This window comes from Apiospora marii, assembly GCF_038362585.1.
Source record: "Apiospora marii strain CBS 49790 chromosome Unknown utg000007l_segment0_segment0, whole genome shotgun sequence".
Lineage (NCBI taxonomy): Eukaryota > Fungi > Ascomycota > Sordariomycetes > Amphisphaeriales > Apiosporaceae > Apiospora > Apiospora marii.
Window position 1 is genome coordinate 1,281,517 of NW_027117379.1, and position 24,166 is coordinate 1,305,682.

The window sequence follows — 24,166 nt, forward strand, 5'->3', positions numbered from 1 at the left end:
TCTGATAGATGTCATTGGCGACAAGGCCACCTTCGTGTTTTGCATGTTTCTCCTTGTTGCGTTCGAACTTTGGAAACTTTCTATGGCAGCTGTCACTCCCATCTGAGACACTTGCATTCATTTCTTGTATCCCCTCTCTTTGGCTCTGGACCAAAAGACTTTTTGTATACTTCTCACAATTGAAGGCTAAATCGCCCGCCATGGCTGCTGTCGACCCGAGCACGCGCAAGAAGGTGCTCAAGGTCATCTTCGTGTCCTTGTTGCTCGACCTGGTATGACCCCTTTTGAAATCAAGCGCAGAAACAAGCGCATGCCAATCGGTACACTATACTGACTCTCGCCTATAGATCTCTTTTACATTCATTCTGCCCCTCTTCCCGAAACTGCTCGAGTTCTATCGCAACAACGAAGCCACTTCCGATTCGGGCTCCACGATCCTCGCCAGCATCCTCGGCTACCTCAACACCTACAAGGCTTCCTTCGCCAAGCCCATTGACTCGAGATACGACATCGTTCTGCTTGGAGGCGCGCTCGGCAGCCTGTTCTCCCTGCTGCAAGCTTTTGCCTCCCCCATCATCGGCCGACTGTCCGACAAATATGGCCGGCGCACCGCGCTGCTGGCCAGCATGATGGGCAACATCTTGTCGGTGCTGCTCTGGGTGGCGGCGGTGGACTTCCGGACCTTCCTTGCCTCGCGCGTCGTGGGGGGTTTGTCCGAGGGCAATGTGCAGATTGCGACGGCTATCGCGTCCGACATCTCGGACGAGAACAGCCGCGGCTCGACCATGGCCTTGATTGGCGCGTGCTTCTCCATTGCCTTCACGTTTGGCCCGGCCCTCGGCGCGTTCCTGAGCTCCATCACGACCGTGGCGGCGAACCCCTTCGCGACGGCGGCCGGTGTCTCGCTCTTCCTCATCATTACCGAGACTCTATACCTATACGTGGCCCTGCCCGAGACACTGCCTAGCAAGACCAACAAGGATGCCAAGACCGCGCCATCTGATAAGCCGGCAAAGGCATCGCAAAGGGGCACGAACTCGCTCATGCTTCTCAACTACATCCACTTTGTGTTCCTGCTGTTCTTCTCCGGCATGGAATTCTCTTTGCCCTTCATGACCTATGACCTGTTCCAGTACTCGTCTCTTCAGAATGGACGTCTCCTTGGTTACGTGGGACTGATCGCATCCATTCTGCAAGGCGGTGTTACGCGACACCTCCCGCCGCTGCTGTCAGTCCGGGTTGGCGTGTCCGCCTGCCTGTTGGCTTTCAGCGTACTTTGCACGTGCAGATCCCAAGGCCAGCTCTATATTGCGGCCACATGCCTGGCGGTCACCTCGGCCACCGTTGTCAGCGGCCTCAATGCTCTGGGCAGTCTGGAGGCCAAGGCCAGCGAGCAGGGCGGCAAGCTCGGCATCCTCCGAAGCTGGGGCCAGCTTGGCCGCGGCCTCGGCCCCATCCTGTTCACTAGCGTGTATTGGTGGGCCGGGAGAGGTGCCGCCTATAGCATGGGTGCGGCGGGTATTGCTTGCGCAGCAGGCATGGTTTTCTTGGGTCTGAACTCGCCTCCCGAAGAGGAGGTGAAGAAGGCTGTGGCGGCCAAGAAGCAACAGTAAAAGCTCGTTGTTGAGGTTGGGACCGGGTCTTCGGTCCCTGTGGATTCGTTGTACGATATGTTATACGGTTTTGGGCACTGAATTGGTACTGAGCTATGTATGTATATATTGTCACCATAGATTTGGAGAGCAGCAGGCCATAGATGCTCTATCATCTTCCCATATCACACTGTCATATAATGATGTCTTCTTATGTAATGCTGTTGCAGTGCTTTTCAGTTGCAGTTACAACCCCGACTATTAGCATCCTCTACCTCTGGTAGGTAAATAAATATGACCAGCTCAGCCTAGTGAAGTTATAATAATACCCCTGTCGGACAGCAGTACACCTATTGAACCATCTTGCCTATTTAAGAACCATCAACTATCTCGCCACCCTGCTGAACCAGGGTGATCACCCCCTTCCCCCCTGTACCAATGTACACCATACCTAAACACATCATGCTAAAATCTTAGGCTGGTGTTGGAAATTGGGGTGAGTGAATGCCCTGGAAGTCAAAGTGCAGAGTATGTGCTTCCCGTTTCTCGTTGGATATGCTGTAGATAGGCAGCACGTGCAATCCCCTTCACAGGGATGCATCGTTACCACGGTCAATACATATATCTTGAACAACTGAGGGATGGTACGAGTTTTGGTCAACCTGAGTAGAAGCAATACCAGGCCCAATGATGACGCTTTCCTTCCTCTCACAAGGTACCGTGGTGCAGTGCAAAACCGGATGTTCAGCTTAAACAACACTCCGTGATCGTACAAAACTTGACCGTGAGCTTCAGTAAAGACAGTGATGGGCGTGTAATGTGAACCTCTGCATCCAAGAAGGAGCTTGATACCTCTGATGAGGGGCGAGGGGTCACAAAGGGCTGCATGGCATCTTCATTGTTGATGCGTTTACTGCCAGTTGGATAAGGCATTCACTGTGTGTCGTCCGGTTGTTTGAGACGAGGTTACGTGTTTTCTTCGACGAATCTACCCATGCATTTTATGTTTAGGTTGTGTTCCAATATGAGCTGTTACGTTCAATGTCAGCTATCGTTTACTTGAACCTGGAGCTTGTTGTCCCGGCCAACCGCTTCACGATACCTTCCGCACCGTCTGAGACTACCAACCACGTACACGGAGAGGGATATTCACCAAGATAGCTTGCATTCAAGCGAACCATTACTTAGGCACCTGCTACGCATATAACACGTTAATAACGGTACCGGAGTCAGGAAACACCAACATGGCGTCCTCAGTAAGTCCTTCGTCTCATCTCGCCGTCCACGTACTTCTGCACCTCATCCATCATACATATCGTTCATTATACCTCTCATCCCGTCCCCTCCTTTCAAACATGTATATGATCATGGCTTATTGTAATGCCTTGCCACTCCTTGTTTCATACTAACTTGAAGGGGTTACAGAACAAGCCCCTCGACCCTACCGCCAGAGCCTTTGTACCACTGGGCCTGGACAGCGGCGTCAACCTCAAGATCGACATATGCATGGAGCCGAAGTTACAACTCAATACACGTACTCAAGGAGCGAAGAAGGAAGGAGAATACGCCAACGAAAACCATGGCACGCTCGAAATCGTCAACCCGCCCGAGATCAACCGCACATCCTTTCTTACGTTCTTCCCCGACGCCAACATCCCCACCATACCCCAGACCCAAAGCGTCAACCTGCTCCTGAGCGGCCTGCCCCCGGACTGCACCCCCCGCAAACTCCTGAGCGCCATCCACGGCTACGGCCGCATTTGGTCCGTGAGCATCCACCCGCCGCACGGACTCACCGCCTCGGCGTCCCTGTCCTTCTTCGAGGTCGCCGCCGCCCACCGCTTCCTCCAGGACGTCGAGCAGCGCGGCTTCCGCCTCGGCGGCGGCCATACGGTCCGTGCGCGTCACCACCCCCGGCGGCTGGCCGGCAAGGAGCACCTGGGCGGCGGCACCAAGTCGCGGTGCGTGCTGGTCGAGGGCCACCCGGACCTCGTCAACGCGTCGTCGCTGCCCCTGCTCCTGCGCAGCCGGCTCCTGTTCCTCGCGGGCCGGAGCCTCGCCGAGATCAAGGAGGAGCTGGTCGAGGTGCGCTCCCGCTACGTCGGCACCGGCCGCAGCGTCGTCGAGCTGTGCTTCCACGAGGGGTTCTGCGGCCGGGCCGGGCTCGCCGTGGACGTGCTCTTGCTCGAGGACAATCCCCGGATCTGGTCGGTGCGGTACGGGGTGGATCCGTGTGCGAGGCCTTGGTTGGGTTGAGAAGAAGAGGAGGAAGAAGGAAAAGTACAATGCTATTAGATAGATAGCAGTGGTCAATGAACAAAAATGCCAATGCAATGATTATTGGGTGTTTGCTCGTAGTGCAAGTTGTTCGGCGAGAGGTTTTAGAAGGATTAGTATCTCGTCTCCTTGCTCTGGCAAAGCTAACACTTTGTCTGCCTCAAAGCCTCCAGACTTGGTCCTGGATACCGAGTAGAAGGAAAGGGGCACATTCTTGAACCGAACCTTTGGAGGTTTTCGCCGACATTTCAAGATCTACTAAGGGGTAAATCCAACTCAGTCAAGATTAGTAACTTTCGATTACCCCCTTTTCAACATGGGCGATCGTTTAATGGCCTACTACTGTTGTTGTTCGATCGTCTCCTCCTGGCTAGCGGCCTTCGCCTTCATTTCCTTGATGTCGTTTTTAATCTCCTTGACGTGATTGGTGTGCGCCTTTGAGATGACTTTGAGCGCGTTCAGACCGGGCCGCTCCTCGGAGCTGTGACGCCCGTGGTCAATGACTGGACATTCCCCTCCAACTTGGCCTCAACGCGTAGGACGTCGGAAGAAGTTTGCGCCAGCTGGGTCTTCAAGTTGCCGACGTCTGTAGTAAGAGTCTCACGATGCATCCATTGTTTCAAGTGGCATATTCATTGGGATCGGTTAACCACTAGCCCAGCAAAGAGGGGTTGACGGCAAAGGTGACGATTGATAGAAAATATCTAGGGCCTACATTCGGTTGGCAAGAAGCCATCTGCGGTGTCCAATTTGGCAGTGGAAATATTTCTCGCGGCCTTGTATTCACTCAGCAACATTCTTTATCACAATGACTCAGTGATACCAGTCCATGGATTCTTCCTCTCAGACAGCTTGTATTCACATTCGTGTAATAGATTCACACTCTGATCATGCCTATAAAGCACCACACCCTTTCCCCTCGTCATCGTTTCCTCTCTTTATCATGCTACATCAACCTTTTATGTCTTACCTTTGCAGTCTCTTCTAGATAATTCATCTCAGCCTCTCCGCCACGTCCGTCCAGTGCTTTCTGAAAATCCCAGACACCTAGAAGTATCAGAAAATCTCCTGAGAAAATGGCCCTCCTCTCGTTGATCCTCTTGCTTTTGGCGTTCTTCCAGGATGCAATCGCCACGGAGCCACACGGGATTTCGCCTCCCTTCCCAGTTCCTCATGAAAATGCAACTGGACACAAGATCCCGCCCCCCTTCCCATTTCCTCATGGAAATGCAACCGGCATCGCAGAACCCACAGCTACGGGTCATCACCGTCCTCTGACATCTGCCACGGGAATTCCACACCCGCACAACGGTACCAGTAAGTCTTGACCCTCGAGCAAATTCCCCTCTTCAGAAGCACCCCCATCTGCTTGCAGTCCACAAGACCGCCGACCAAGGCATTCATTATTTGACCAGCCAAATCTGATGCCGCTCTGCTCTAGTGATCGATGATACCATAACCGACCCTTCCAACGCCCCGGACTGCATTTACGCCGCCAAGTGGGCTCCGTACACCTTCGTCGAGTGCCTCTCAAACGAACGGGTGAAGGGTACTCTGGAATACACGATGTAAGTCTCACTTTATCCGACTGTTTTCTCTACACATGTGTATCATGGGGAAGTCGCAGCTAATCTTTGCCATCTCGTAACCACACATAGTTCGGCCTCGGGAACGGGACAAGAGCCCTTAGGATGGGCCCAGGGTATCTGGGACAATCTCCAGTACACAGGAACCGGTTGCATAACCTCCCGCTGGTGGGGCCAAGAGCCGAAAATCGATGTCACCAACAACGCGAGTAAGCGCCCCCTCGCTCCACTACCCTCGGCGTTCTTCTATAGTCAGCTTGCTAACCAAACATAACTCTGATCAGCCTTCAACTACGTCATTGACGGCTGGTCGCGGCGTATCATGCAGCTGCACGGCTTCACCATGTCCTTCTATTTCACCGACTTCGACTACTGGCATTGCCACGACACGGTCAAGAAAGCTATCCAGGATGCGACCTGCCCGGGCGTGTACGTGGCGAACGGCCTGGCCTGCCGCCAGAAGGGGTACTACGGCGACGATTACCTGGGGCCCTCGGACCCGAAATACGACCATCCCGAGATTGGTGATTGCGATGACAACGATAACGGCCCGCCGTGTTGCGGCCACCATTAGTGGCCAATGTGTTCAGATCGCTTTCGCTTTGCTGCTTGCAGGCAGTTGCGACGCCAGACTGGTTAATCCCTCCCAAAGAAGAGGAACACGGAAAGGCATACGTTGATTTTTATATAGAGAGTCCAAATAGTTGATGATTCAATCAGTAAAGGCACTTTGCCATCGCGCTCATATCATTGACACGCCAAGTAAAAGATATGGTGGTTCCAAACAAAAGGTGTGCTCCAGTCAGCGTTACTTCCTACCCCGCAAGCTGCCCCAGGGAGATATTTCCGGATTGGGACGCCAAGTTGGTGATGATTGGTGGGTGGTGTGGGGGAAGGGAGAGAAGGGGAATCAAGAAAACAGAAAACGACCAGCAATGAGTTCTGCCTCCGTAGTCTGGTGTCCTTCCCCCTCCTCCCTTCCTCTCCTCACAGTCCAGCCTATCCGCTTGAATTTCCCACCACCACCCCTTTAATCGAATCGGATGTTCATGCCCTTTCTCGCCGACTAGCACTCGCCTCAGTCGTCGCCGTAAAGGTGAAACCAACCCAGCAAACATCTGGCCGAAACAAGAAAATGGTTGGGTCGCTGCCCGTCTGAGCGCCAGCCCGGGCTGACAACCGAACGCACGGCCAATCCTTCCGCGTTCCTGATTGTCGCTTCCAGACTTTCCAGACTGCAGGCCTTCGAAATAGGCAAGGATGGGCCCACGTCAAACGTTTCTCTCCCATGTCCAACTCTCTCAGATATATTGTCTGACAACATGTCGCAGATGTGACCTGGAAGCTTAGCCAGGGCAATTCCCAGCCATTCGGTGCTTGTTGCTGTGAGTAAGTACATTGACACACATGGGAATGTAATGTGGTAGGTTGTGTGCACTGCAGTGCATGCCTCTCAATACATCTTTAGGTATACATTATGCGGGAGGGTGGACCTGGAGCGGAGCATAGGGCTGTTAGGGGTAGGTCGGAACGACTTGCAGACCAAAAGAGCGCGGAGCTATGGTCCGGGATAGGAATAGACAAGAACCCAACGCGCTGCATGCCGGTAGTAGTAGTAGTAGTAGTAAGAGACTGGCTCCTTGTATCTGCACGCAGTGAATGGCACCGGAAGACTTCTCTCAGCGATGATTTCAGATGATCGATTCCACACATAATTCGACTCTGAGCCGGGGCAAGCAATTTGTAAGAAATTGCTGAGTTTGGACGAAAAGAAAGAATATAATGCGGGAATGCAGGCTGCGGGCGTATCTTACAGTTGCTTTTCATACATGTGCACTCTAGATCTGTTCTCGCTTAGCTTACGACAGTGGAGCTGAATGACCGAGAAAAGCAACAGAATTGCTTTTTGAATCTTGAATTGATGACCAGAGATATACGACGAGTTACATCTTTTGCATGGCCCACGGTTAGTTTCGTGATTTTGACTGCCCAGGATTGGCTTCCTTCGCGTGCAGAACAGCCCAGACAAAACCATTCACCATTGCAGCGTACTCGATTCTGGTTACCAGGGAGGAAGAGGCAGTCCCGAAAATGCATTGCGACCCTTTACGGGTGGTGCATACTGATAATGCAACCCTCCAAAGTGGTTAGTCTCGACCTGCACGACTATAACCACCCACGGCGGCTTTTGCCCCTTGGGGGAGGTGCTATGAGATCAGGATTGCATTCAATCGCTACGCACAGCAACTTGAGTCGAGTTCTGGGGGTCCGGCTTGCACACATGGCAACATACATGGGTACAGTTGGTCCACTTGCGAGGCATGTACGTTCCTCTTGGCCCAGTCCAGTCTATCGCCATTCGTAAGGATTCGTGACTGCGGGCGCCCCTGCATACATGCGGTGTGGGGGGTTTGTGTATCAGGCTCCTGCAGGAGCCGGAGCGACGATGATGGCAAAACCACGCAGATTGCCCACCTAATAGCCATTTGCGACAGGTCGATTGCCGTTGGTATCTTGCCGGGCGACCAGGTGCCTGCATGGTGGGGTGTGGTATTGAAACGGACGCACCCTCGAATCGCTTGGTACGCTGATAACAAACAGCGTGACTTGGGGAAAGGCGAGGCGAGACGGGCATGTCTATATAGAAGGCTTGTCGGACCTTGACTGGCATGTTTGCCAGTTATACTTAGTTGGTCCCACGTTTCACTCGGAAAGATTGGGCCTTGTGCGGCTTTGCTCAACATATGTAATATGTATAGCCCGCAACCATAAGACCAAAGAGAGCTGCAATGGTTTTGCAACTTCCATCGGAAGCTCATGGGACAGCTGCCGGCGTGCTCATATACTCGGTTGCGGCACTGATATGTAGCGCACTAGTTGTCTGGTTGACCTGGAGCCACCGGGAGAGAACAAGTTGTATGTCATCACTGCTCGAAAGCCATGATTGAGCGAAGCGTATCGTCCTCGTGCTGACAGTCGCTGCTTTCTGTTAGATGTCGCTTTGATAGGCTATCTCCTGCTAGCAAGTACGGCGAGCGCTGTGGCAACACAGCTTCACACCTTCGTTGCCTGGGAGGATGTTGCTACTGCTCAGTGGGAAGAGGCAATCGCCAATCCAAAAAGCCCCGAGCAAATCATATCCAACGGCGCCGTAGGGGGAGACCTGGCGCTCTGGTATTTCCGTATGTCACGTCTATCATGCGTGACCACCATCCTTTGCTAACATTATAAACAGGACAGTACGCCTTCTCGGCGGCAGCGATGCTTGTCCTCTTCTGGTATGTCCCACGCCGCCACAGTAGCGTAGTACATGACTGACTCCTTGCAGGGCCTTCGCTTTACTGCAATCGATTTATGGCTGGACGGAGAAGCCACATATGAAAATACCATTGAAACGAACCAATGCTGTGGGGAAGGCCAGTTCCATGTTGCTGCCTGCCGTCGCGATCAGCCTCTTGCAAGTGAAGTCGGTACAGCAGTCCGTCGTGGTCTTCATGTTCTTGGCCAATGTTTTCTGTAGGTGGTCACCCGTGTTTGACTGCACCTCAGATAAGCCGGCTGACTGAACCCTTCTTTTACAGTAATGATCAGTCTAGCAGGAGGGTGCGGTTTAATGCTGGCGATCCTGATTAGATACGTGCAGAGTCGGCGCCAGCTTCTAGGGTGGGACGTCCAGTACGGGGCGGCGTCTGGGTCATTCGGCTTCTCAGCTTCCAATTCCCAAGGTCATGGCCAGGAGAGACGGGGCAAGTCGCGGGGCATCTACGACCGATGGCTCATGACACGCTTCTCTATCGCATTCGTCATACTCAGGTACGTTTTCTGGCTCCCTGAGGAATGGAGAGAAACATCCAAAGGAAGGCGAACAGCTGACTGGTTGCCGATGACAGCATTTTCGAGCTATCCAACATGTTGTTTCAGTTCACGGGCATGCAGAACAGTAACAAGGACGCGACGAGGAGCAGCCCCGACATCAGTGCCGAGCGCGCGAAAGAGACGGCCGTATTATTCCTGCCGGGACCCGCGCCCAGCTTCCTCTTCTTCATCGTGTTTGGCACGACGGCGCCCTTCCGGAAGCACATGTACCGCACCTTTGTACCGAAACGCTGGCAGTGGCGACGTCTAGAAACGAACGCAAACAAACGCACCGGAACGCAACAAAGCTCGCGGCATGGCGCCACCGCCCCCAACGCCCAGGACCTCATGCCCACGCTACCTCGAGAGCACATGGCATCGCTCTACAGGCCAGCAGTCGTCCCCCGGCAGCGCGGCATACCGTTGCGGGATCTTGAGAAGGCGCTCCCTGGAGAGCCAAAGGTGTCTTCGGATGACGAGTGGCCGGTACTGCCAATACAACGACCGAGGCATTCGTACCTGAGAAGGTGACTTGATGGCATGGATCTGGAGATGACGGCCACTTTGATTTGTCGGATAAATAGGAGGGAGGACTCTTTAAATACAAAAAGCAGCAATAAACATTTCAAGATGCACCGAGAAACCTAGCCTTGTTGTGTGTGATATTTCTGCGACATGGCAAAATAATAAATTGGTCAAATTCCATAGATACGCATCGTCTTGTGGATGCTAGAAAAGGAGAAAAAGAAAAAGAAAAATTCATCCCCGGTCGGACTCGAACCGACAATCTTCGGCTATCAACTACTGGAATAGGAGGCCGACGAGTTAACCATTTCTCTACGAGGACTGTGCCTGCAACTGCTTCCTGTGGTTTCACCCACTGAGCTATTGGTTGTTGGGAAAAGATTTCATTATCTTGTTATATGACAGCAGCAGCGTCCCGCCTGATGGATGGAGCCAACCCTCAGGTTGGGCTGACTTCTGCCTGGGAGGCTGAACGTAACAAACGGATGGCGAACCTTGTTGTTGCATAACATGAGGCAAGCGCCTAAGGCAAACACAAAGAGCGGGAGGTACCCGGCTCTTTCTGCACCTTCCCGCCTATCAGCCCCAGCGTGGCTTGCCTCTTCCTTTCCCCAGCTGTTAATTGCAAACACCCACCCACATGATGGTCTCCTCAAATGCCAAATGGGTTGCCCTGATATGATTGATATCCATCTTGATCCTCACACAATCAGGCAATCGAACCCCATCGCACTCAATTGCCGGCGCCAGCTAGTCGAGTCCCGAGCACTATCTCCCGCTTTATTTTCGCAAGTAATGTTCTCAGGTTTGATCAAGTCCAGATCCCTCAACTGCCAGATATTGGTCAAGGTCTCCATGGCCGACTTGATCATTCCCCACGGACAGAGGTCCCACATGGCCTGTAGTCGCGACAGGACCCAGGCCCTACGCTCTGGTGATGTCGTCTCTACGCCCGTCATGAACACAGGCCATGTGGTGAACTTGTACAACGGGCTGTCCACTTGGATGAACGATAGTTGAAAGAATATTGTAGAGACAAGGTCTTCTGTCGTTGGCAAGAAGGGCAGATCATCCGCCAAGTTTGGGTCGGACATGGCCTTCTGGACGTGCCTATGCAACCCGGGGGTCGCTAACAACACATATAGGCAAGCCGCGGCACGGTACGTCGCTGCTGCGTGGGTGCGATAGTTGACTTCGTCTTTGTTGACAAACCCCAGCTCGGCACTGGCGACACACATTCTGGCTGCCCAAGCTTTAACATCAAAATCTTGCGCGACCTTCAAGAGCCGCAGTCCCTCCTTCATCTGCGAAGGGCTGGGGTTCCCACCATTGTCTATGCCAATGCTCCGAGCCAGCCTTGCCGTGCTCAAAATGTTGACGAGAAGATCAGTGGGACAGCTGTGGTAGCTGTTGGCTTCCGTGCGTTGGATAATCGGCAAAATACCGACGGGATCAATCTCGAGCTGGGCCGGACCAGTGTCTTTCCCAGGCAGCGGGGTGATAAGAGAATCAAGGGTACAACCCCATATATAATAGGCCACTGAGTCCGACGCGATGTAGTCGCGGATACTGGCAGAACTCGATATCTCCTTTACTGGACCAGGTTTGAGCGCAGCATCGAGGGCCGACAAGCTAAAACCACTCTGATCGTTCTCCACACCCGGTGCGCTAGCCCCCAGAAGATGCGGAAGGCTCGTCGAGAACGGTGGCTGGGTTACAGAATCAGAGACATGAGCTGCGATGAGACTGCCCGCGGCTCTCATGTGCGCACGCCACTCCCCCTTTCCTGAGTCAATCAGAGCAAAGTTGACGAAGAATAGTACTGTCGCCAGGACAGCATCTCTCTCTTGTGCTAGACTTTCGTCGTGTGGGCTTAGCCGGTGTCTTTCGAGTACTTCCTGGAGCCCCTTGATGGCCTTTTGGCGAGCTCTGAGTGCGTCAACGAGGGCGCCCCTGGACAATGGGGACTGCACTTTGGTCGAAGGCGAGGGACAGCCAGCATTGTAGTAGTGCAAAGCCGATGAAGCCACAATGATATGACGAAGGAAAGAATATGAACCCGATATGGGAATCAGCTCTCGAAATGGATTCCACGCAAGCTGGTATGAATCATGGACGACGAGATCTTGACAGAACCGCGCACCGACTAGATGTGTTACAAGACTATTACTACGTCGTCGTGTCGCATCAGACGGGGACATTACTTACAGTAATAGAGATACTGCCGCGTTGGAACATCCAGATCCTGGAATAAGGGGTCTTTGAGCGACGGTGCGACCCCAACAGTGGTATAACTTTCACTATGGAGTATACTGTTCTTTTGTGGCCGGAACGGAACCATCGTACCCTGTTTGCTTTCGCCGGACAACGCATACCTTTTGTCGCCAGCCAGACGGCCTCGAGAGGCCGCACCGCCGGTCCATCGGAGCAACTTACCGTACCCCAGGCAGTCTTGGCCAGTGGAGGAGCATTTGTTGCAAGAGGGTACTGAGCGATCACACCGCTTGCGGTTCCGTCGGCAATTATGGCATGACGGTAAAGCGGCCATCAACGGCGCAGTATCATTCTATCGCGGAGCTCTGCCGCGTACGAATGGGATCAAAACGAGTACCCTGAGTGAACGACTGCGACTTGAAGCTTTCGAACCGATGAAGCGAGCGGCGAAAAATGACGTGCCAAGATTAGTAAGTGGGTTGGTTAGCTTGGTGTGTACCACTATGTTGAGTGAGTGGCCTACAAGGTCAGCCACAGGCCGTCGCCCGCTGACATGGAATCCTGATAGTAGTGGCCTGCGCAAGCCATGAATGTTTTGCTCTCCTAGAACAGCAACATGGTTACCTGTTAACCTAGTTCACTTGGAAACAAGCACATGAAGGCAGACCGACAGTTGGCGCGTATTTGCGATCCGGAGGCGTGGAAGGGCATTTTGTTGTGTAATGAATACCCTTCGTGCTAGAGTATACCCGCAGCACCAAACCCCTTTGGGTAGCCAAGACTCAAATCGTGCATATACTGGGGCCCGGGTACACCATCGGCTTTACTAGCTACCTTCGGCCCATGACGGCGATACATATGGCAACGCCTTTCCGACTTTGACATCCACAATATGAAGATTCTGGTTTGTCATATTCGAGAGAAATCATTCTCGAAATGGCAGTCCAACCCCAACCTTTGCATAGGCTTTCTGACAAAACTACCATAGCGCCCCTGTGGAGTCGCAAATATGGCAAATGGAATCCGCAACTAGCTGCTGATAGAATCATATATAGAGTATAAAACATATACTATGCCGACTCTTTGGGAATAATCTAGGCTTTTGAGATCGCATCGTGTCTGGTAAACCACCACATCCTGCACCAAACCATGACAAGGCCAAACACCCCAGACGAGAACGCATACGCTAGCGATCTTGCACCAGATGAGTTCAGCAAGGCCGAGATCGAACGGCTAGGCCGCTCGCGCCCAGAGATCCTGACCTCGGCCATTGTTGAGTTCGGCTTCGTGACCTCCATCATCCTGTCAATGATGATGGGTGAGTTCTTCGTCAGCGGATTCAACATTGTCCTGCCGACCGTGGCCGATCATCTCGACATCCCGGACTCGTCGCGCACATGGCCGGCTGAAGTGCCAAGTCTGACGACGGCGGCGCTGCTGTTGCCCTGCGCCCGCCTCAGCGACCGCTACGGGGACCGGATCGTGTTTCTATTCGGCATATCCTGGCTTGTGGTCTGGTCCCTCATCTGCGGCTTTAGTCAAAACACCAACATGCTCATCGTCTGCCGCGCCATGCAGGGGCTGAGTACCGCGTCCTTCTTGCCGGCCGGCATGTCACTGCTGGGCCAGACCTATCGGCCCGGGCCCCGCAAGAACTTCATCTTCAGCCTCTACGGCGCCTTCGCCGTCTTGGGGTTCTACATCGGCATCGCCATCGGCGCCCTGACGGCGCAGCTGGCCGACTGGCGCTGGTACTTCTGGGTCGGCGCCCTCCTGGCCTTCGCCAACACCGTCATCGGCTACCTGACCATCCCCAAGAACCTCTCGGGCCAGGGCGGCGACGCCGCGCTCGCCATGGACTGGTGGGGCCTCGGCACCATCGTCCCGGGTCTCGTGCTCGTCATCTTCGCCTTCACCGGCGGCAGCGGCGCGCCGGACGGCTGGCGCACCCCCTACGTCTACGTTACGCTGCTCGTCGGCGTGCTGTTCCTCGCCGCGGCCGTCTACGTCGAGGGCTGGGTGGCGGCGCAGCCCCTGTTCCCCGCCGAGGTCTTCCGGCCCAAGGGCATGAAGCGGCTCACCGTTGCCTTGTTTTGCTGCTATGGCGTCTTTGGGCTTTACCTGTTCTATGTCAGCTACTAGTAAGTTGTTGCCTCCTTCCCTGCAATAGCCGAAGCTTTCATACATATACTAATCATCTTATTTCCACGCACAGCCTCGAGACCGTCTTGCACACCACCCCCTTGCAGACAGCCGCCTGGTTTACCCCCATGGCCCTGGGCGGCATCTTCCTCGCCCTCATGGGCGGGCTCGTCCTGCACCTGATCCCCGGCCGCATCCTCATGCTCATCTCGGGCCTGGGCTTCCTGCTGTCCATGCTCCTCGTCGCCCTGCTTCCGAATCAGACGGACGGAACGCCGTCCACCAGCTTCCTCTACTGGGCCTACGTCTTCCCGGCCATGCTGTGCAGCACCATCGGCGTCGACATCACCTTCAACGTCACCAACGTCTTCATCACGACCTCGATGCCCGCGCGCCTCCAGGCCACGGCCGGCGCCCTCATCAACACCCTGCTGTACCTCGGCATCGCCTTCTGGCTGGGCGTCGGCGAGCTCGCCGTCTCGCAGGCCAAAGAGGCGCGCGAGCGCGAAGGAGGCGGCGGCGAGAAAAACAGTCTGACCCCGCGCGAGCAGTACAAGATCGCCTTCTGGCTCGGCGTCGGGCTCGCCGCCGTCACTTTGATCCTCTTCTCCACCCTCCGGATCGGCCAGGCTTCGTCGGATATGACGGCCGATGAGAAGGCTCAGCTGGCGGAGGAGCTGGCGGCACAGGCGCGGGCGAGGGCGGAGGCAGAGAGGGCCGAAAAGTGAAGAGAGCATATTTGGTAATAGAACTAGCGTGCACCAGGATTGATTTATATATAGATTAGCCTTAGAAGCGTGAATTGAATATTCTAATCGTTTAATTATAAGTCAAACCAACTTCGAATGATAATGCTTCCCAACCAACCAACCCCTTTTCAAGGCTTGACGACATCCGCCGCCACCTTGATAGCCGCCGCCGTCTTCCGAACCCACTCCCCGGCCAGCGTCACGTTGCGCGACTCCACCAGCGCTTCCGTGATGCCCGGGAACGTCGTCGCCGCGTAGCCCGTGTCGACGCCCGGGGCGAAGACGACGTGCTTGTAGAACTCGCGACCCGGCAGGCCGCCCTGCGACACGAAGCCGCGCTGGAAGTCGCGCGACTTCTGGTTCAGCGACGCGAGAAGGGCGGCGGCGTCGTCGTCGGAGCCTGAGAGGAGCTGCTGCTGCTGTAGCGCGCCTAATGCGGAGGCTTGCGCGGCGAAGTCGTCGATGGCGTCCCGGAGGGGCGATAGGTCCAGGTCGAACGAGGTGGAGTTGACGGTCTTTTCGAGGTCGGCGAAGTAGTCGTTCATCTCGGTGTCGTAGGTCGAGATGTTGAATGGGATCAGGTCGGCGTCGGCCAGCTTGTAGGCCAACAGGGTGAGGTACTAGAAGTACGGTCATTTAGAGAATTTGAAACATTTTACTTCCCGTCGGGTATCCCCAATAGTTCAGGGGGTCGCAGCAACTTACTTGGGCCATGGATTTATGGGCGGAAAATCCAGGATCGCCATAGGTCGTCATCCAGTGGTACGAGTCGTAGTTGCTATGATAGTGGTATACTGGGTCCGAGCCGCCGTTCCCAGATCCGACATCAACCTTTTGTTAGTTGTCGATTAGCTTGTATATCTGACAACTGCGTGATCATACGAAACAAATTTAGATTCAACCCGCATTACTTACAGTACCGATGCCGTTGTGCACGAAAGCAGCGTAGTCGCTGCCGCCGCCGAGCGTGTCAATGTACCCCTGATTCTCCTCGTTCCAGACGTCGAACATGGTGCGGTTGGTGTCCATCCACACGACCTTCTTCATGGTCTCGACCGCGACGTCGTGCAGCTCCGGGGTGGCCGCGATGCCCGGGTGCGGGCCCGATGTGCCGACGTCGATGTTGAGGTACGACACGGCCGTCGCGTTGAGCCAGGGGATGTACTCCTCGACCCACTCGGTCGAGCCGAGCATGCCGTACTCTTCGGCGTCCCAGGAGCACAGGACGATGTTCCGCTTCGGCTTCCACTGCCCGTCGGCGACCAGCTGGCCCAGCGCCTTGGCCATTTCCACGATGACGGCGGTGCCGCTGTTGGGGTCGGCCGCGCCGCCCACGATCCAGGCGTCACGGTGGTTGCCGATGACTATGGTCTCGTCGGCGTAGGTGCTGCCGTTCACGATGCCCACGGCGTTCCAGATGTCGGTGATCTTGTCCTCCATCACGTTGCTCAGGTCCAAGACGATGCCTGGGGCAGGGCCCGTACTATACGTCACGTTGAGAGCGCCGACCCAGCCGGTGCGATTGACCTCCAGCCCGGAGGTGCCGTGGCCGTCGAGCGCAGCCAGGAGCGGGATGGCGTCGGCGTATGAAATGGGGATGGACGGAATCCGGGGGGTCACCACGAACTGGTCGGTCCGGGGCACGCCCTCCTTGGACGGGTACCCAGGCGTCGTGGGGTCGCCCGGGTACGTGGGAACAGACTGCACGCTGCCGCGCTGCACCGCACTCGGGTTCCGCGCAGGCCCGTCCGGGTACGCCGCGTGGCCGTTGGCCTCGGTCATGTCGCCGTCCTCGGCCGGGTCCGTGAACACGACCGCTGCGACCATGCCGTGCTCCTGCGCGTTCTTGACCTTGAGGCCGCGGTAGGCGCCCCCGTACTGGGCCAGCGCGATCTTGCCCTCCAGGGGGACGCCCAGGTCCAGCAGCCGCTCAAAGTCCGTCCGCCGGCCCTGGCCGACGTAGACGTACTCGGCGCTCGCGTTGCCGGTGGCCGAGTACCCGTGGAACGTGGGGACCCGATCCGGGTAGCTCGTCGTATCGTCCAGCTCCAGCACGGCCTCCTCGAGGGCGGGCTCGAAGAGGACGCTGCCGTTGTTGTTAGCGTCCCGCAGGCACAGCGAGTGGCTCACGGGGTAGTTGAGGTAGACGTTGTACGAGACGAGGCCCGAGGCGATGCCGCTCTCGGTCCAGCGGTCCGCCGTCCACTGGGCCATGCTCTGGTTCTTGCCCGCCAGGTGCTGGCCGTGGGTGTAGTAGTAGGACCATTCCGAGAGGGTGGTGTTGGAGATTGCGCGCACGAGGGTATCCTCGTCCGGAGTCAGGGACGCCAGCAGGGGCGCGCTCTCTCGCTTCTTGAGCGGGGTGGAGTGTTCATGCCGTACGCGCTGGCATGCGTCGACGACACCGCTGCCTGTAACTAGCCACCATAGCGCAAGTGAGCTTGCATACCAGATATTGCGGTGCATTTTGTTATGATGGAAGGGTGAAAATATCGCAGACGAAGAGCGCACTGGCTTACATGAGTCAAGGGGTTAAACTAGGTAGTCATGAGTCTTTATCTGTACAGCATGGGCCATTGAGAGGATTCGTGTGCATTTAATAAGGCTCCGTGTACAGAAAATTCCTGGGCAACTGCCGAATGCATGTAAGATGCCATTACCGTGGGAAATGGCTCAACAGATTGCTATCTCATACGCCATAAAGATATGAGTAGATCGAGCCTTCCTGCAGCTTTGACACTATTCTGTACGACGGACTTGCATCCGAGCTCATCCGGCAGCCGTCTCTCCTCGCTTACCTACCTATCTACCTACCTTCATTCATATGTTTTCCCCGCCGTGAAGGACAGCAAATGACATGACGCAGACGATTATGCAATGATTTCCTGTCATCAAAAGAGATCAGCCCATACGTCTAGGTCACCGTGTAGATACCCTGGAGCCATGGACAGAGAAATAGGTAGGTGGTATTGGGGAAAATGAACCGCCCAATAGACTGCCGAGGAGTTGCCCGCCGGGTAGCAGCCGCAGCCGACCCCGCACCCCCTTCATGTTCATTGTTCACCACTCTGGTTGCATACCAATGTTCGAGCAGTACGTACCGAGACATGAAGTGGTACTCATTTGGCAACACCACATCACTTACCCAAAGACAATGCGGTTTGTAAGAGCCTACCTGGAAACAAAATGTCGCTAAGGAGAAGCCCCTGGTACAGAGATACTGTATCATGCCTCCAAAGAGAAGGATAGCTCCGCTGAAGACTGTCTTCCTCGTGTACTCCCAACGATATGGCACCCCAAGTCGTTACGGATCGCAGCAAAGCCGAGGTGCTGCATACTCAAGAATCGAGACTCGAGCATATCCCACTGTGGGTAGACCAAGAGTGAAACATGTAAAGTGTATGGAATGGATTAGGGGAATTTAAAGCAACTGAAGCCATTGCATTCGCTGTAATCTAACCTTAAGCAATGTCGAAATTTGGATTGTCGACCCAATGCACCACCACATAACTCTAGCTGGTCTTCGCTCTAACCGAATCGATGTGCTTCTGGTGCAGGTTCTTAACAGCTGGGATGATCAGCCCCTCGATCTCCATATCCGGCTCACCGTCGGGTAGCATGGAAGGGTCCATGGGCTTGTCCTGTGCCTCCCAGTTCTGATCCTCAGTATCCTTGCTGCCAAACGTCTTCCTCCTTCGGTGACCAGGAACCCGGATCCACTGATCCGGCTGGTTGGGCGCTACGAAGACGACTTCCCACTTGCGCGTCGTCAACAGGTTACCGATGACGAGGTGATGTTGATACCGGTCCAGGGAGTACTTGGCTTTGTGGACCAGGATCTCCGGGTCCGTCTCCAGCTTGAACGAGACGATCATGCCCTCCGGTGCCCAGCCGTCGACGAGGCTCTTGAGGAACTTGGGGACAGGATCCAGATCGATGATCAAGCGTTTGCTGCGTGGTACGGCCGGGGAAGAATCGAAGTTATCAAATGTCTCCTCTGACTCGTCCGTACTTCGACGCGGCTTGTCAGCCATCGTTGTGGGCCCCTGCTCCTTCTTGAAGCCTTGTGTCGCATTCGTGCTCTGAATCTTGTGCTCCGACATTCGATCAGAGGGGACGAAGAAATCCGAGACTGCAGCAGCCAGGTAGAGCAAACCGTTGGGGCCCAGGGGCCGCATGAGCTGGGCCACGGCCCGCAACTCGTGCAGGTAGTCGGTGATGGTAGTAAAGGGGATCATGAGCAACTTGCGCTCGCGCTTGGCATCGTTGTACTTGCGCAGGACGCTCAGCATCTTCTCCTGATGCGTCGGGTTGGCCACGACGCTGCCGTCGTCCGCCTCGTGCAGGAAGTCCAGGAAGCAGTCAGTGGAGTGGCTGTAATGCCGGCTGTAGGGCAACAGGGAGAACTGGCGGTGCAGGAAGATGACGGCGTACCCAGCCTCGAGGAAGTACTCGGCCGACGTAGCGCCGCGCGTGCCGGCGCTGAAGTTGTCGATGAAGCGCACCGTATGCTTCTCCAGCGGGACGGTGGTGCCTCCAGAGGTGACTAGAACCACCCGCCGTTTGAGCGAGGCATGATGGTCGATGAAAGATCGGGCTTGTTCCACGTGGGACGTCAGGGCTTTGGGGGGCGGATTTGAAGAGAAGTAAGCATTCTCGACCCCCTGTTGGGACGAGGCAGCTGTGTCAGCCGTTGCGGAGCTGGCCATGGTGTCTTCTGTGAGAACTGAGGAGATGGAAGAGGAAGGGGATGGCGGTCTAATAGGGCCTATGTTGAAGGACAGGCTGAGTGCAGATGATTTGTCCTCCGTGTGTAACGGTGAGATTGTCTCGCGTAATTGCGTTGTCTGCGGTGTCATGGTGTAAGTGGGTGCTCTGACATGAAGATGCGTGGTGAAAGGGGGGACGTCCAAAACTTGTTGGAAAGGGATACAAGGGCGATGAAGTATTAAGCAAGTAAAACGCCATGATGTACGGTAGCCCAGAAACCCCGAGTGAGGTCATCCTTTAGTTGCTGGGCTAGTCCGATGAATACGTCCGGCATGCCGGCCATATCAGCGCTGGTGAGACCTCGGCAGCCACCAGGCTTCGGTAGTCGCGGGGCAGCATGCGGAGAGAGAGAGAGACAGAGGGACAGGTGTGCTCCCTCGAACCGTCGCAACACCCCTGCATCCTCTGTGCTGTGTACGCAGGGAACCATACTTACTGTAGCCGAATCACATATTTCTTCTAGGCCGCCAATTTCGTCCTTGTCGCTAGCAGTGATGAATGTGCTAGCTCAGGTATGCTGCTGACGGTTACCAAGCGCGATGAGTCTTGATGCGGGACCCTAAACCCGACTGACCCTTCCAAGCGAATGGTTCCGGGGTTTACCACGTTCGGATGAAGGGACACGCGTGGTCTGTGCGCCTGCCAAGTCAACTACCTACCTAACGGCGCGATCGCTAAAGTAAGTTACCATGCGTGCCTGTCTACCTCCAGTTCGACGTTCACAATAACACCGAGTTTCGGCGGATGCTCACTATCACAAGACAAACATGAATAATTAAATCAGCTGCTTGCATCAAGGTGTATTATAGGTATCTAATGCGATGAATGTACTAAAGGTGATCTATGATTACGAGTTTTCCTCAAACCCCATTTGACGAGGATATCGAAGACGAGACTGACAACAAGGAACACCCCCATTACCCTTAAACCCCCTGGTGACCCTTGATCTCAAATTCAACCGCCATTTTCTCCCCCTGGTTGTCTCCGTCAACGCAAAGAATCTGCCCCTTGGCCTTGATCATTTCATTGCGGTGTTCGGAATTCCTGATCGCGTCACTCACGAGTGGTGCTAGATCCTTCTTGGCGTGAACGAAGGATATGTCATCTGATGAATCGAAGGAAGTGAGTTTGAAGTCCACGTGGCAAGTGTTGTACCAGAATTGCGCCGAGGGTGATGGGAATCGGCGGGTGTTACGAGGGACTCTGTTCAAGCCTTCCAGTAGGCTCATGCAGTCTTCAACCTTTGCGGCAGGCTGAGAAGCCCAAGTCGAGTCCGTGGTTGAGTCGAAAACCACAGCGCCGCAAAGCACGTCCTGATCCGTAGATTGAAGAATGCCGAAAGCGCCGCTGAGATCCTCATCCGCGGATTGAAAAATGCCGAAAGCGCCGCCGAGATCCTCATCCGCGGAATAAGCAATGCCGAAAGCGCCGCTGAGACCGGAACTGGGCGAACTGGGCGTAGGGGCTGCACTGGTGGGTGTAGCATCACGCTTGACAGGTGCTGCGTTGGCAGTGGATGCAATGAGGGCGGCCATGATGGCTCCGAGAGTGCTTGAGGACAGCATGATGGTCAAGGTGACTGTGTGTGGGTTGTGCGGGTTGTGTGGGTGTAGTATGCAATGCTGCTTTCAAGAAGACTGATGATGATGCTGAAAGAATGTGACTGAGCGAAGATGATGTTGGAAGAATGAAGTCCAGAGAAGATGTTCAAGTTGGGATTGATGAAGTGCTGAACAAGACTGGATCCCAGAGGGTATTTATAGGATTCCTTTCCCCTCTCAGAAATGGCTGGGACTTCTTAGGCGATGCAAGCAATTGACCAAGAAGCTGCTGTTGGAGGCTTCCGTTGCGGAAGCCACCATGTTTCCATTGGATGCAAGCGTGCGTGTTTGGCAGGAAAGGAGGGCGAAAAGCAGATGCGCACCCGCGGCAATCATAAGACCGCAGGTGCTAACGCGTCCTTCCCTGGACAAAATGTATGAAGCTATCTGTTCAAAGCAGGCGCCAGCCAGCCAACCAAACCTAGGCGCTCCCACACTCGTATGACGTCCATTCGTCGGTGTTTCCACCAGTATATTTGGCTGTCTTGGGCCACGGGCATAACTTCCTCGTCCTTGAGCTGTTGTCTGTCGGGTTGCTGCTAGTCATCTCCTCCGGAAGCACCTTGCTCTCAACCCACTCCGTCATTGCCTCGAGCGAATGCCAGTTGCCAGGAACCTGAGGATAATTCGAAGCAGGACCGCAATGACCACCACCTATTTTCCATGACGTCGAATGCATCAGTAATCAAATACATTCCCCACGTGGAACACCAGTCACACTGTATGTCCTTGATATGGGCAGGCGCGTAGGGTAGGTACTTACCAGGGACCATGAACAATCTGAACCAGTCACCCACGTTGCCCCCAGAAGCTTCCTCGAGTTGCTTCAGATGCTGGATCGGCCACAGCGCGGCGTTGTATGGATCAGCCCATGACTGCATTACTATCATCTTGCCTCCTGCCTTCTGGAAGGCCGAAAGGTCGGGGCTGATCTCGTCAATGTAGGTCCCCACCCTCTCGTCAAGGAGATCAACGTCACTTCCCCAATCGAAGTTACCCGAGTCATAGGTCAGATTATCGAACACCATGTTTTGCAGGATGGGGATCGTAAAAGCGTTGGCCAATTCTCCTTCCTGCATTGCCCATTGCGTCTCGCTGCCTAGGGAAAATCCCGGGTAGAGGCTGGCCTTGGTATGTGAGTCGACCGGCCCTGCGTAGATGTTTCTGGCAGCCGCGAGCTGCGCTTCAGTCAAGCAACCCGTTGGGTCTGTGTCGGATGAGTCACAAGCCAAGGAGTTGAAGTCGAAGTCGCAAAGCAGCGGGTTCTCAATGACACCGTCCTCGACACCATCCATAGCATCGCACTGGGCAAGTGCCGATTTAGTAATCAAATCTAAGGCACTCTGAGGTAGATACGATGAGCCCTGATCATTTCTTGTGTCAGCTGTGTGTCCCTTCCTTCGAACATTTGGTCGTCCCTATCGTTTGATGACGTCTTACCTGGGTTTTTTGAGAATTCCACAGGAACGAAAGGGCGAGGTGGGAGTACCAGTTGCCTGGACAGCCAGCAATGATGCCGTCGAAGAGCCCAGGGTGATACTGTGCCAATGCGAACCCCTGAGCACCGCCAGTAGAGCAGCCGACATAGTAAATGTGCTTTGCAGGCTCCTGGTAGAACTGTTCTGCCAACGACCTTGCTACTGGCGTAAACAGTGCGATAGAGTTGTGTATCCAAGCCCGGACTTGCGCTTGATCATGCATGTAGGGCAGATGGACCCCAGGCTCTCCACTGCCGCCGTTGTTGTCTGACGCCCTGTGACCTCCATCGCCTCCCGCGACGGCATAGCCCTCATTGAGATTCTTCATCAGGGCAGCCTCGTCAATTGTACCGGCCATGCCACCATTGCCTATGGGTGACATTGTCAGCATCCTTTTCAGATATGGAGACATCATAACTTGGCAGAAAAGGGGGGTTGATAGCACAAATATGACAACATACCAACCACCAGAAACCGGTTGCTGTAGTCGGCGGAGGCCGGTAGCCACAGCTGGAAGAGAACCGTGTTGTTGTTGGCGTAGTCGGTCTCGCCGAAGATTCGGCACAGCGGCTTCGAATTGGAGACGTTGGTGATGTTCAATCCGCCAGCCGCGTAGTACGTCGCATTTAGAACTCTACTGCCATTGTCTAGGGCCGGCTTGGCTGACCCAGCGAACTGGGAACAGTCCGAGACATCCCACGGTCTGTTGAAGCTTGCCGCGATCGTCAGGGTTTGCCATGTAGCAAACAAAGCTAAAGTCGACAACATACCTAATTCGACCGGACTGAAGAATGCTCAAGGCCCAAGTGATGATTCGGTATTGGTAGGAATGGCAACTAGTGCCCTGCATGGGAAGCATCCTGTTTTATATTCTTTATGCCATGAACCCGGTCAACATGCATCATAGACCGTTCGCATCGGGGGATTTGCCGGTCTGCACTCTGGGCTCCCCTTGGTCCTCGGCAGCTCCAAACAACGTCGGGCTTGTGAGCCGACTGCGTGGGGCTATGAAATACGCATCAGGAGACATGTTGGGGTTGTGATATGGAGCGCAACCTCGCCCGTATATTTGTCGTCACCTTACTCCGCTCGTCGACCGGGGGACGTTTGTCAAACCATCACAAGCAAGTCTGTACTTACTGTAAAGGGCTCCAGGGAGAAACTACTCACATCATCTACTAATACATGCTTCTACCCTGAAGCCTGACCAGATCACACGTACTTCGCTTTCCCCAATAGATAATAACACGCCTACTTCGACCTCGGGAACCTGGAATAAGTCCAGAAGCCCATCGGGATCGGGAGGCATTCATGGTAATACAAACAAACAAGGAAATATGCTTGTTTGACTCGGTGGTCGGATAGTCACCGCTTCAG

At 54.7% G+C, this 24,166-nt stretch overlaps 10 protein-coding genes across 10 annotated transcripts; 5 read left to right on the forward strand and 5 right to left on the reverse strand.

Moving 5' to 3' along the window:
* Window positions 1-200: 200 nt before the first annotated feature.
* Window positions 201-1,613, forward strand: PG985_010775 (uncharacterized protein; the record flags this gene model as incomplete). The annotated part of the gene is made up of 2 exons (XM_066830542.1): window positions 201-272; window positions 348-1,613. The coding sequence occupies 2 exons, from the start codon at window positions 201-203 to the stop codon at window positions 1,611-1,613; spliced, it is 1,338 nt and encodes a 445-aa protein (XP_066681224.1).
* Window positions 1,614-2,836: 1,223 nt separating this feature from the next.
* On the forward strand, window positions 2,837-3,848 carry PG985_010776 (uncharacterized protein; the record flags this gene model as incomplete). Its single annotated transcript, XM_066830543.1, has 2 exons — window positions 2,837-2,848; window positions 3,018-3,848. The coding sequence occupies 2 exons, from the start codon at window positions 2,837-2,839 to the stop codon at window positions 3,846-3,848; spliced, it is 843 nt and encodes a 280-aa protein (XP_066681225.1).
* Window positions 3,849-4,945: 1,097 nt separating this feature from the next.
* Window positions 4,946-6,029, forward strand: PG985_010777 (uncharacterized protein; the record flags this gene model as incomplete). The annotated part of the gene is made up of 4 exons (XM_066830544.1): window positions 4,946-5,186; window positions 5,311-5,437; window positions 5,528-5,664; window positions 5,740-6,029. The coding sequence occupies 4 exons, from the start codon at window positions 4,946-4,948 to the stop codon at window positions 6,027-6,029; spliced, it is 795 nt and encodes a 264-aa protein (XP_066681226.1).
* A 2,215-nt stretch (window positions 6,030-8,244) lies between these two features.
* On the forward strand, window positions 8,245-9,841 carry PG985_010778 (uncharacterized protein; the record flags this gene model as incomplete). Its single annotated transcript, XM_066830545.1, has 6 exons — window positions 8,245-8,371; window positions 8,449-8,637; window positions 8,696-8,733; window positions 8,784-8,971; window positions 9,089-9,268; window positions 9,346-9,841. The coding sequence occupies 6 exons, from the start codon at window positions 8,245-8,247 to the stop codon at window positions 9,839-9,841; spliced, it is 1,218 nt and encodes a 405-aa protein (XP_066681227.1).
* A 695-nt stretch (window positions 9,842-10,536) lies between these two features.
* On the reverse strand, window positions 10,537-12,383 carry PG985_010779 (fungal-specific transcription factor domain-containing protein; the record flags this gene model as incomplete). The annotated part of the gene is made up of 2 exons (XM_066830546.1): window positions 10,537-11,981; window positions 12,044-12,383. 2 exons carry the CDS (start codon window positions 12,381-12,383, stop codon window positions 10,537-10,539), a joined length of 1,785 nt encoding a protein of 594 aa, XP_066681228.1.
* An 815-nt stretch (window positions 12,384-13,198) lies between these two features.
* Window positions 13,199-14,919, forward strand: PG985_010780 (drug resistance protein; the record flags this gene model as incomplete). The annotated part of the gene is made up of 2 exons (XM_066830547.1): window positions 13,199-14,190; window positions 14,265-14,919. 2 exons carry the CDS (start codon window positions 13,199-13,201, stop codon window positions 14,917-14,919), a joined length of 1,647 nt encoding a protein of 548 aa, XP_066681229.1.
* A 149-nt stretch (window positions 14,920-15,068) lies between these two features.
* PG985_010781 (uncharacterized protein) lies at window positions 15,069-17,406 on the reverse strand (the record flags this gene model as incomplete). Its single annotated transcript, XM_066830548.1, has 3 exons — window positions 15,069-15,560; window positions 15,646-15,771; window positions 15,856-17,406. 3 exons carry the CDS (start codon window positions 17,404-17,406, stop codon window positions 15,069-15,071), a joined length of 2,169 nt encoding a protein of 722 aa, XP_066681230.1.
* A 1,046-nt stretch (window positions 17,407-18,452) lies between these two features.
* PG985_010782 (Phosphopantothenate--cysteine ligase CAB2) lies at window positions 18,453-19,799 on the reverse strand (the record flags this gene model as incomplete). The annotated part of the gene is made up of 1 exon (XM_066830549.1): window positions 18,453-19,799. The coding sequence occupies one exon, from the start codon at window positions 19,797-19,799 to the stop codon at window positions 18,453-18,455; it is 1,347 nt and encodes a 448-aa protein (XP_066681231.1).
* An 834-nt stretch (window positions 19,800-20,633) lies between these two features.
* Window positions 20,634-21,275, reverse strand: PG985_010783 (uncharacterized protein; the record flags this gene model as incomplete). Its single annotated transcript, XM_066830550.1, has 1 exon — window positions 20,634-21,275. The coding sequence occupies one exon, from the start codon at window positions 21,273-21,275 to the stop codon at window positions 20,634-20,636; it is 642 nt and encodes a 213-aa protein (XP_066681232.1).
* Window positions 21,276-21,732: 457 nt separating this feature from the next.
* Window positions 21,733-23,572, reverse strand: PG985_010784 (tannase and feruloyl esterase; the record flags this gene model as incomplete). The annotated part of the gene is made up of 4 exons (XM_066830551.1): window positions 21,733-21,965; window positions 22,075-22,705; window positions 22,752-23,158; window positions 23,251-23,572. Coding segments are annotated over 4 exons (1,593 nt in total), but the record flags the coding sequence as incomplete, so codon positions are not given.
* Window positions 23,573-24,166: the final 594 nt, after the last annotated feature.